The sequence below is a fragment of the Fukomys damarensis genome, unplaced genomic scaffold (assembly GCF_012274545.1).
Source record: "Fukomys damarensis isolate Sample0158 unplaced genomic scaffold, DMR_v1.0_HiC HiC_scaffold_29, whole genome shotgun sequence".
NCBI lineage: Eukaryota > Metazoa > Chordata > Mammalia > Rodentia > Bathyergidae > Fukomys > Fukomys damarensis.
The window spans coordinates 22,737,418-22,750,781 of NW_022900941.1; the positions used below are offsets into that span (position 1 = coordinate 22,737,418).

At 32.6% G+C, this 13,364-nt stretch overlaps 1 protein-coding gene across 2 annotated transcripts in view; it reads right to left on the reverse strand.

Annotated features, from left to right (window-relative positions):
* The window catches only part of Lrp1b (LDL receptor related protein 1B), a 1,779,190-nt gene that overhangs the window by 543,359 nt on the left and 1,222,467 nt on the right, over positions 1 to 13,364 (reverse strand). For both annotated transcript variants that reach the window (XM_033757153.1, XM_033757154.1), the window contains exon 32: positions 8,274 to 8,423. In XM_033757153.1, the coding sequence (XP_033613044.1) occupies positions 8,274 to 8,423 (150 nt within the window). The remainder of the gene's footprint in view (positions 1 to 8,273; positions 8,424 to 13,364) is intronic.

The window sequence follows — 13,364 nt, forward strand, 5'->3', positions numbered from 1 at the left end:
AGTAGGTAAAGATTAATTTTTTGCCACTGTGACCCAGTGTTTCAATTAGCAGAGAGGTTAGACAACTATAAAGGCTTTGTCATAGACAGTCTTATGGAAGCATTTGAAATTGTTAATCCTCAACAATACTAACATTGTTTTTGCTCTTAAGAAAATAAATATGACATCCTGTGATATTCAGATGATATCTAGAAGGGTTTCCATCTGATGGCCTTGATTTTCCCAAGAGTGAATTATCCATATCTGATGAAATTCCATAGCAGAAGGCCAGGGATTTAACTGAGTGGTTCCAGCGCCTGCCTCACAAGCCCAAGGTCCTGAGTTCGATCCCCATTACCAAAAACAAAACAAAACAAAACAAAACAAAAAAACCCCGAAATTCCACAGCAGATAATACGATGGCTTCAAGCTTCTGAGATAAGCTCAAAGCATGAGCAAAAGTCCTTAGGGTCACTTTTGCTAGAACCTTAAAGGGCTCTCTAAAGGACAAACTGGTAACTTATTTTGTTGACTTTGAGTTTAAAAAAAGCAATTGTGTGCATAATCAAATCATTTTTTATTTATTATAGGGTTGGGTGTGTTTCTGACAAGAGACTCAAAGTGTATATAGAACATGTCCTTTCACCTCCTCTATTGATCCCAGCAGTAGTCAAAATTAGATGACTCTCTGATATTTAATTACTAAGCATAACTTGGGCAAAGTGCTACTTGAAATAGATCAATAGTATATTTAAATTGTGATTGGTATCAGAACAATTCAGCAGGGACAGCTCAAGAATTCATGAAACTTGTGTAAACACTTTTTCTTGCTATCACCTGTGACTTCTTTATGCACAGGTTGTTAGCCAGTTATAACTGATTCTAACATTACAGAGTTGTTTGAAATGGCTATTTAAATATTTACAGAAACCATGAGCCTATTCAAAGGCAACAAGCTTTTTGTTGTGATCGATTGTAATGCCAAATTCTCAACTAAAAGTCAAAAGCAAAATTTTGCCTAATTTATAAAACAGACTGATATGAACTCTGATAAGCATAACTTCACAAAATACTTTATTTTTAGTCATAATGTAGTCTCTTCTTCAGAGACTGCTTCAGCCTATGTAATGGTTTATTGAAAGCTATTTCTTGCACCTTAGATCAACCTATTATTGACACAGTCATGCAGGGTTGAAACTGTATAGTTCACATTGAAGAGTTTCAAGATTTCACAGAAAATAACGTCTACTAGAGTGTAGCGACTATCTCAAATTACATAACTGGTTGGTGAAGAGTAGAAATCTAAAGTATTCTTCCCTAGTTTAAAATGATGTTAATTTTAACTATCTCTATTTAATCTTAAGGTCTATTTATCAATGCGATGAGGACCATTCATTCATTTTGAATCATTTACATATAGAAATAGATATGGACACTTAAGAGATTAGATAGGTTATATATAATAAATGGAATGTTTGGGTTGGAATCCTAACATTAAGTACAATGATATTAGAAGCATGGATTTGGGAGGTGTAATGGTTTACGTGTATGTGGCGGCAAAAAAGCCTTGTGCAATCCCAAGTAGGGCTCTGGGGAGCTGACTGAATGAGTCATGGGTGTAAGATACTGAATTAATCCACGGGTGGGTTTATAGCTGGGTATGATTTTGAGAAGTGAATCCTGGTGGGAAAAAGTGAGTCACTGTGGTTGTGGCCTGGGGAAATACATATCCTTCCTCCTCCCTTCAGCCCTCTCTGCTTCTTGCCTCCCATGCTATGAATTATTTCTCCCTCGCCAATCCACTGTGCCTTGGAGCCAGCTGACTACTGACTGAAACCTTCCAAACTGGGCGCCACTATAAAACCTTCCTCCTTTAAACTGTAGATATCAGGCACTGCTTTTCAAGAACAAGAAAGGAATAGGACAACAGGTAATAAAGCCACAAAGAGAAGCCCACACAGATGGGATTAGTGTCTTGATAGGGACTCAAGAAAGTATCCCCCCACCATTGAAAAAGATAAAAAGTTAGTAATGTGCAATCCACAAAGCCCTTACCAGAGCCTTATTTCAGATTTCCAGCTCCAAAACAGTGAAAATATACATGTATTTTATTGTTTTAATAAGTTATCATCTATACTCCTTCATTATACCACTCCAAATTAAGATATATAAGTATGTAAATACAAATACAGATGGAATAATCAAGAAGAATGCTCCATGGAAATTTTGTAATCCTTAGTTATCAAGGTAAATATAATTTCAATAAATTATACAGCACCATGAAAGAAAAAAAGTAGACACACAATATAATTTAAAAGATAGTAACAGTGTACACAAAAGAATATCAGAGAACAATGAATAAGTAAATCTTAAGATGCAGTGTGTAGATGGTTAAATTCAACCTCATGTGTCTTGTATTTCCAAGACTCAAATTCTTCATGGAGCAAAATTTGACAAATTACTACATAACACATGGTAGTTGACAGAATCAAGATCATCTGTAATTAAAGCATTTGCTGAACATGAAATCCACAAATGTCAATGATTTTCTATATAGACACATCTCCAACTTCTTTGAGTTGGTTTAATATCTTTATGTCTATTTTAAATCTATGATCCCTTTGTAAAAGGTCTTCTCTGTCCCAGGCTAAAAATACAAAATACAAATACAATGTCATGCTGATCTTTCCTGAATTCCACCTTCGGTTTCCTCAAATAATAAAACACCTATTTGTAACATTATATTTATTTTATGCATATTTTTCTCTCAGCTTCATCAAATGATTTTGCAATTTTTTCAGCATAAATACAATACAGGCAATCTGGTTCCCAACTGTATTTGTGGAAAATGGATTGTAAGTTAAATAAAATTGATAAACAACATATAAATCTACCCTTTTAGCTAATACTTTTATTCTCCTCCTCTCAGTCCTCCTCATGGAGACTTATTAACACTGAACAGCAAGTTGATTAATTTGAGTTCACTTCACCGTCTCCAGCAGGAATTAATATGAAGAAAATATGAAAACTTATAGGAAAAAGTGGAGAAGAAATACAAACAAAAAAACCTTATCACTGAAAACTAGGTGATCAATAGTTAAATACCACATACTTCATTGAATACACTTTATATGACAATTAATCAGAAAATAGTGTACAAAAATATTTTAGAGTATCATTATCTTATGAACCTAAGGTTTATTCATAAAAGAAAACTTCCTTAAAATTTGGCTAAATATTGAAAAAATATATATAAAAGGAATGACAGTAGATACCATTTTACAGGTACTACCTATTACAGTATTTGAAAGTAGAGGTTATTGTATTTGCTATTTCTAATAGTTGAGAATAGAAAATTGGTAAAATCACCATTAGAAATGGGGGAACCAAGTCAGATTTATTCCAGGGATGCAAGGATGGTTTAACATATGTAAGTCAATAAATGTAATACACTATATAAACAGAGTGAAGAACAAAAAACATGATCATCACAATAGATGCAAAAAAAACATTTGACAAAATTCAACACCCATTCATGATAAAAACCCTGCAAAAAATAGGAATAGATGGTCTAAATCTCAATTTAATAAAGGCTATCTATGAAAAACCAACAGCCAACATCATATTAAATGACCAAAAACTGAAAACCTTCATGCTAAAATCAGGAACAAGACAAGGATGCCCACTATCACCACTCCTCTTTAATATAGTTCTGGAAACATTAGCCACAGCAATTAGACAAGAGAAAGAAATTAAAGCAATAAAGACAGGAAAGGAAGAAGTTAAACTGTCATTATTTGCTGATGATATGATACTATACATTGAAGACCCAAAGAACTGCACGAAAAAACTCCTAGAATTAATTGACCTTTTAGTAGAGTAGTTGGATACAAGGTCAACATTCAAAAATCAGTAGCCTTCTTGTACACAAAAAACAGACTCACTGGTGGTTATAATTTATAATTCGTCAAGGTTAACAATTAGAGAGAAGTCAGTAGAAACCTTTTTTCTCAATTTCACAAAAACACCCTCAAATTTCAGTGAATCACAAATTTCACTTACTTGTTACCCATTGTTTACCAGTTCTCTCTGAGTCTGTGAGCTGGTATACACTTGTATATACCATTTACTTTAGAGAACAATTATTTCCTTCTTCTCTGGGTGTACAATTTTATTATGACTGATCGAAATTTTCTTTTTAAGCTTTTGTAACTTCAATCATTGATAATACCCTGGAGAGTAGTGAGGCAGCAGAATTTTACGTTTTTTTTGCAGTTTTAATAACTTTAATATTCACTCTCAGCAGGAAGCAGTCACAAGCTCCCCTTTATTTTCCATTCTCAAAGAAAAAGAGTAGAGGTTCTGAAAGGAGATGAAACTTGAGCAGAAGTCCAGAGCTTGCCAGGAAACTTTTGAAGTTTCCTCTCAGGCATCTCTTTCATTAGGTCATTTATATTTTAAATCCCTGAAATGCTACATTTATTTTGATATATCTGCTTAGTGTGTTGCCAGAAGAGGCTTTAGCATTTTTGTTATATTTATTTTAGGCTAATCAAATTAATATGGTTTAAAGGTATATATATTAATTGTAAAAGAGAAAACACGTTTTTTAAAAAAATATTACAGTAAAACTCACAGTGCTATTAATCACCCTCAAAATATTCTCCTTCACTCCTAATATGCTTATCCCATCATTCTTGCCGCCTGCTGAAGCATCTCTGAAAGGCTCCGTGTCTTTGGTTGCACTACCATGTCTGCTTTAATGGCCTGAACTTATTTAAAACGTTTAACTTTCCTGGTCATTTTGACTTTGGCTAGGAGTCAGAAGCTGCACAGAGCCAGATCTAGTGACTACTCAGGATAAGGACACATTGCAATGCTTTCATGAGCCTTTTGCATTCGATGACACTGGGCAACAACATTCACCAAGTTATCTGATCACATCTGTCATAAAGATATTAATAAGGATTTCAGATATTGCTTCAGAAAGTGACAAGAATAATGAGAGTATGTTGAAAGCAAGGCTGAGCATTCTGAAGGGAATTAATGGAAAGTTGTCTGTTAGTGTAATAGGTATTTTAAAAAAATTAAACATTCACATATATTTGATATCCCCTTATACATAGCCATTCACATATTAAAACTTTTTTTTTTGTTCAAGGTTGGGTTACATGAAGAGTTCATGGTATATCAGATTTACAACACTAACATAGTGTACATATTATGATTTCACCCCAACTTTTTTCCATTTTGTTCACTCAAAGAACAAAACTCACTAACTGCACATTTTGCTAAAATGGACTACCTGATTTATTTTTGAAACTGCATTCATAGGATTGAGTTTTCTAAGTTTAGCATTCATCTCCTACTCAGAACAGGATTAGTAGTATTCATATAAAGAGAAATAAACCTTCACATTCTTAATGTTTCCACAATGCTATGAATTTCATAATATAATACACACACACATAACATAAATGGTCAGTAAAAATTCAATGGATATCCTTAAAATGTTATGACTGAATTTTAAAATGTTTCCTCCAATTTATTGGATTTGTTTACACTGTTCACTAGTTTGGGTTGATTTCATGAAATGCTGAAATTCATTTTTTAATAACATATTTTACTATTAAACCATTTTAAAGCATTTAACCTGTTTATTTTTATTCAAATGTTTTAACATGTAAAGAAGCACATAAAACAAAATGTCTGTTAATTTGGCAAGGTTGAATAACATAAAATCATATTTTTAAAATGTTTTATACTCTATAGGACAATTGTAAATAAATCTCTACTTTAAAATAATACACCTTTAAACTACAACTTTTGCTGTGTGTGTGTGTGTGTGTGTGTGTGTGTGTGTGTGTGTGCGCATGCGCGCGCGCAGCTTCTAGGCACACACAATGAGAATGTCAACATAATGGTACAAAAATGGACCGAGAATTGACGAACACCTAGAAGGGAATTTAGAGAATTTTTTCTGTTTTTTTTTTTTTTCTTTTTTGTACTGGGGATTGAACTCTGGTCCTTGTGGTTGCAAGGCAGTCCACTGAACCACTGAGCTAAATCCCTGGCCCTAGAGAATAATTTTTTTTTAAAGTGATAGTTTTCTTACAAGTTTAATATTTTTATCTGGGAGAAAGCCATTGAGAAAACCTCCATTTCTAGGAAATAATCTGAAAAAGGCTGTTAATGAAAGTAATAGCAGAACAGCAATTTAGGAAAAATCTACAGCAAAGAAAAGCACTGAAATGCTTGATGTAGTAACATCAGATGTCTAGATATGTCCACCTAGGTAAAGTTAGAGAGTATTCATGGGTCAAATAAAGTGATATGAGCTTTTGATTTTAAGATTTGCATGACAAGTTTTTTTAAAAAAATATTCACATATGTCCCCAGTGATTCTCACCACAGTGAAATATATATAGCCAGATATACTGAATATCTGAATTTTCCAACAATAAAAATTCACACAGCGACCATTTTTTAATTAGTAAACACAATCTCCTTTTTACTTTTTCAAAAGGAAGAGGAAGGGCCAGGGATTTAGCTTAGTGGCACCATTCCTGCCTTGCAAGCACAGGGTCCTTAGTTCAATCCCCAGTATGAAAAAAAAAAAAAGGAAGATTTATTCTGTTTTAAATAATAATTTGAATTTCTAAACATTTTCACACTTCATTCATATATTGTATGATTGAAAATTAAAGGTGTTGCGGCTATATAACCATGCAGCCTCCCAAAAGCCTTATCTTCCCAAAGTCTTACGTGGTCGTAGACGGGCTTTTCAGAGGTGGCTGGATTTGGAGTGCGTGATGCTAGGATTAAGTGTGTAATGCTGAGAACAAGGTCATGTGATTACTAAATCAGTGCACTGATTGGCTTGGTGTAGTTCTGCATGTGGTAATAGGAAGGTCTACCCGGGCTGTGAGTGCTGCCTACCCTAAGGCCATATAGCCTGGATAAAATATAAGGGAAGCAAAGAGGGCTGTCCTCACTGCTTGCTGCTTCTCTACTTTGCTGCTTGATGCCTTTCTGCCTTCTGCCCGCCAACAGTTCCTCCTCTGCCCTGCCACCCCACCTTGGAGCCAGCCAACTATAAACTCAAACCTTTGCAAACTGTGAGAGAAAATAAAAATCCTCCTTTAACTTTAATTGTTGAGTGTTTTGTCTCAGCAATGAGAAAAGTATTTAAGACAAATGGTGATACAACTCAGTTTTTTGTCTAGAAAATGCATTTTCAAGTCTTCCTTCATGTTGGCTTATAAACCAGCATACTGATTCACTCCAAAAATAAATTTAAAAAAAAAATCACAATAAATCTGAGAAATGATGAGTCACAAGATGGTGGAATGTAGAATTTGTATAATTAAATGACCTAATTCATTATGTATAGAAATAAACTTTAAAAATATATTCAAATTGACCTCTCATATATAGCATGACTTTTAAAAACTTATCCTGACTAAATAACAAAATTTGGAATTGCAAATATAGAGTCAGTTTTCTGACTTTCTTCAACAAAATACAACTATTGTGATTCTTTGGAATATTTAATCTGTGTGGTTGCCTATCATGAACTTTATTTGAAAGTTCACTACTCTCAAAGCAAAAATACAGCTATCTTTATCAAACAGCATGATTTTACACTCTTATATGTTGTCAAAAACTTGGACTATCTTTTTAAATTAAAAACTCAAAAATTAATTTATATCAATGCAATTGAGGTTGACTTTGTTCTTTGGAAAAAAACACATCACTCCTAGCTCCCTAGTTATCTTTTGTAGTTGAAAGGCACATTCTTTTTTTCCAGAAGACCAAATAAAAACAATAAAAATGAGGCTCAAATTAGCAAAATTCTACTCATTCCTAAATATGGGGAAGAAAAGGGAGGATTATTGGTTTGGATCATTGATTAACAATGTCATTCACTGGTTAATTGGACTTTGTTTACCTATGTTTTGAACTATCTTTGAATCAAGCTCTTTACTAACAAAGATTAATCACATTTGATTTTTTTGTGATGAATACACACGGTCCTTATACTTAAAAACAACACAGTAGAGACAGAAAAGAACTAAAAAGTAATAGAAGTCACAGTAAGCCAAGAATCAGTAAGACTAAAAGTGATATTGCCAACAATACTAAAATCTTTTTTCTAATCTTTAAAAAATTCTAATAGAGGTGTTCAATTTGGTGTTAATGGAGCACTAACTTTTGTAAGCTTTTAACAGGTCATAATTAATCAAACCCCCAATCAATAAGAAACACCCTAGCTATAGAATTTCTGCACTTACCCATGATGGTTAAGGCCGTAGCTTTTGTTAATTCTTCTTTCATCGATTCTATTACTTCCAAATTACCACCATCCAAGTTGCATCTATTTATGGTTCCATTTCCAGAACTGATCCAATAGAGTTTGTTTTCTGCATAGTCAATTGATAGACCTGTAATTAAATTGTACAACTTAAAAATGATGGCAGTCACTTAAATCGCAATAATCATCTAGCACCACTGGATTTGATGGGAGAAAATAAGATGAAAATTCAGAATTTTGTCTTAAAATACAAGACTGACTAATAAGAAACCAGAAATACATTGTCCTAACTGGTTGAGAAACATTTTACTTTTATAAGCACTTAACATATATTTGTTGATTATCAAACTATCTTATCTCATTGAGAGGAATGACAGCTGTATTTTCAAATAAGAAAAATATTATCCAGCATAGTTAAAAAATTGCATTCTCAAATGCACATCTATCTATGCTCAGAAAGGTCAGGACTCATTTTATAACAATAATTGTGAGGTTCTATGATGGCCTCTGAAACTCATAACTACTTTCAGAAAAGCATGTGGACACATAAACATGTATACAGGTAAAAAAAGCAATAGTCTCCTAGATTACTCAGTGAACAATCCACAAACAATCACTCTACTAAAAAAAAAAAGGATGATGAGAAGGAAAGAAAAAGGAAATGAAGTGACAGAAGGAAGATTAGAGAGAACAGCAACAGTTAAGTGCACAGACAGACTTTCAAACATGTCTAAGTAATTCTCAACTACAGACCAGAGGCCATCATTAATTGATTAGATACATTTGAATCATGTAGAAATAATCCAACAAGTCCATACAATATATGAGTTTTTTCTGATTTATGTTTTGAGGAGCCTGGATAGTTCATATGAAAAAGCATGATTTTCTAAAATTAGACATTTCAGGGATATGGTTTTCACATATCTGATGAGCCAGCCGTGTGGGTGATTTGATTTAATTACTAAGGAAAAATAGTCAAATAAAAGCTATCATGCCCCTATTTTATGGTGTGGTACCTTCAAGTTGAAAGTCTTCAGCATTTGATTATTTATGAGAGAATGTTTGGCTATTCTTCAGGAGCCTAAGCCATTTAATTTTAAGAACAAATAAGTTGTATTACCTTTTGCTTAACTGTCTGAAAGACAGCAATAAAGAATACCTTTAACAGGATTAATAGCACAAACTATAACACCAAAATTTATGCTGCCAAATTTTTACTAAGAATTGAATGAATAATTATATTTTAAAGTTCAGTTTATGTCTAAATTGTATATTTTAACCAAGCCAAGCTATCAGAGAGCTGCATTTTTAAATTATTATATCTTTGTCTTTTCCTGGTTCTTTTGCTGGACTGAACTTTGGACTTGTGCCCTCTGTTTGAATGAACGATGATGTAAGATATAGCCGCAGGAAATCTTCTGTTATACTTCCTGGAGTATAGCATCTGAAAGCAGTATATCATACAGTGTGACCTCTTTATCCAAGGACCCATGGGAAAAATTTCCTTCAGGGCTCTATGCCAGAAAAAGCTGTATGTGGAAAACATAAAATTTTAACTGATCATATTTCTCCCTTTGCCTTGCCTGCAAGGAAACTGAAGTGTCAGATTTGTGACCCATCTCCAGTAGTTGTAAAGGAATTACATTTAATCTATTAGCTTTACCCTTGACTTTGATAGACTAATTTATTATTTTGTTTCACCTGGATTATTGAAATTGATATTCTTGTCTAGCCTTTCTTAGGAATATATTTGTTTAAATTTCCCTCTTTTTCTGGAAGGAGGATATGCATTCTCTCTTAATGTGCCTGACTCAAAATTAACCTACAATGGCAGAACTTTCTCATTCCCCTAATAACCTGCAATTTCTCTACTCTTATATACGTTGTATGGAGCAGAATTAGAAAGAGCAGGAAAGTTACAGAGTTTTAGACAGAGATTATTAGACTTTAATCCTTAAAATCTTTGTTTCTGGACTATAAAGATATACCAGAAAGGACCTGTGACCTAACTTACTATGTTCACTAACAATGATAGGATGCATGAAAGAAAAGAAATCATGGAGAGACATTGAATTAAAGTATTACTTACATCCATTATAAAATTTTAACTTTCCTTCAAAAAGTTATCTCTAGTAAAGTTTTTTTTTTCTTTCTTTCTTTTAGTTTTTTAAGTTTACTTTTTTGTTTTTGTTTTCTTTTGTTCTTTTTTGTGTGTGGTGAAGCAAGCACAGGGCTCACACAAGGGGTTTTCCGCTAGTTAGAAAACCCTCTACCAATGAGCCACATCTATGAACCTCCAAGCAGAGTGTAATTATCCTCACAATGGAATGTTTTAATATTCTACCTTTGTCCAGATACCATGCCAGGTTAGGGATAAACAGCCCTGATTCCATGGATGTACATATTTAAAATGGCTTAGATTTGTGCATCAATTTTAAGATTGCATAGTCTTAGATTATTAATAGGGTTGAGTTTCACAATAAAAACACATTCAAACTTCTCAAATTAATATATACAAACATATGAAAATGTCACATATCTGCTTACACGTATCTTATTTTGCTACATGTCTATACATATATAATCCAATATAATCAATATATGTATATACATGTATATTGTTGAATATTATATGGAATATTCTTTGGTACATTTTCCCATGTTTCATAAAATAGAACTGCAATATTCTATAAATCCTATTAAGAACTTAAACTTACTAGTAAATATGTTTTATATACATCAATACAAATATGTTTGGATACACATGTAGCACGTCTACTAACACTTTTGCATTACAGAATCTATTTACTTCATGACTATTATATATTTAGGCACTACTAATACTGAAAAATTAATTGGAATGTATTTATTAAAGCAATTTCTGACCAGATCTTTGTTGTGCTAATATTTCAAAAGATAAATCAAGGGCAGGGGATTTGGCTTAGTGGTTCGGTGGCCTTCCTTGAAACCGCAAGAACCCAAGTTCAATCCCCGGTACCAAAAAAAAGATAAATCACTAAGAAATATATTAATGGTTGCTTAGTGAAATTAAAACTATTCAGTGATGTCAGAATTTTAAATCAATATCTATGAGAAAATAGGTCAAATGTCAGCACATGTAAGATTGTCCAAAATTTATTCCAAGAAAAGGTAATGTGAAACAAACTGCTTATTTACTATTTTTTCTTTTTAATTTTAATTTTTATTAGTGCATATTTGTAGTAAAAAATGATTCTATTCATCATGGAGAGTTGGTACACTCTATACCTGCTGATAATTTGTTTAAGAAAAATGATAAATATGCTGAGACAATCCACACGTTCTCCATATTTCATCCTGGCCCCTATCTTACATGAGCACAAATATAAGCAGCCAACCATTAGTTACTTTATGTACAAGTCTCTGGCAGGCTTATCCTGGATGCACTCAACTCACCACTGTGGTGTAACAAGAAAAAGAATACCTACCTCATGTTATAGTGCACAGAACTGAGAATACACCATAAATGGAAGCCACTTATTAGAGATAAAGAGGTTTTCTTGCAAGCGCAAGGGCCTGAGTTCAATCCCCAGTACCCCCAAAAAACAGATTTTTAAATTTATTTTCTCTTTTGAGCTAAAATACTATTTTAAAACTCATAACCATTTAACACTGAATAATTTTTAGAAAATTATTAGAAATAGATTCTTCGTAATTACATGCAATATTCTTAATTACAAAACAAACATATCAAAATTTGAAATATTTGTTCTATGAAAGGTGATAAAAATATGCTTCCTTCTGGGAAAAATATTTGCAACTCAATCCAACAGAAGACAAGTTATCAGCAAAATAATTTTCAAAATTTAGCAGTTTAAAACATTGAATTAGAAAAGGGGCCAAAATGTTAATTAAAGAAGATACACACACACACACACACACACACACACACACACACACAGATGGTAAATAAGCAAATGAAAAGATATTCAAAGTCACAAGAAATGAAAATTGAAACTACAATAATTATATACCAGTCAGAATGATTAAAATAAAAAAAGATTAGTGAAAACAATAAATTCTGACACAAATGCAGAAAAACAGATCACTATTTACATTGCTGCTGAGTGTATAAAATGACATAGTCATACTGGTGAATTATCAGTGAGTTTTTTAGAAAGACTAAGAATACTATTATCATAGGTCCAAGAAGTTGAACTCCTGTAAATGTATTCCAAGTAAATGAAAGCCACATTCACACACACGAAAAAATGTACATGAATGTATAGTGATTTAATTTGTAAGAGTCCAAAACTGGAATAATCCCAGATGTTATTAATGGGTACCGGAGAATGGTTAAATAAACTGCAATATAATTATACTACAGAGTACTAAAAAATAATAATAAAGAAACCAACTTGAAATATGAAGCAATTGCAATTTTTCTATAGAAAAATATATGGGGAGAAAAAAGTTACATACTATATGATTGTACTTATAAAACACGTTAATATGACAAAGTTTTAGATACGGAAGACCAACATAGAGGAGGGCCTGAGAGGTAAACACAAGAGGAAGTAAATGTGGTAATAAAAAGACATCCTGAAGGATCATTGTGTCAATATCATTCAGTATCTTGACGGTGATGGTGGAATTAGGAACCTACATACATCGGAACCTTTATATGCCAACACACCACTGTGTACAATTGAGACTTGAAATCTGAGTAAAATCGGTAGGTTGTATTATGGTCAGTAACTAGTTATGATACTGCACTATAATTTTTCATAATGTTCCAGTTGAAGAAAATTGAATAAAGATGATAATTGAGGATCTCTCTATTATTTTAATAAGTTCATTGAACTCTAAAATTACTTCAAGAAATATTTCAAATTTTGAAAGCACTTTAGTCAATCATAAATTGAGTATACTGTCTTTACTTTAACTGGGTTTTTCCTGGAAACCCACCTTTCTCAATTCATGCTGCTTTAAGAAATCATTAACAGCATGTAGAGTTTCTAAAGCTAAATTATCTCATCAAAGTAAGATTTCAAAAACTCGTTCTCCTTCATACAAACTATCTTACATATAA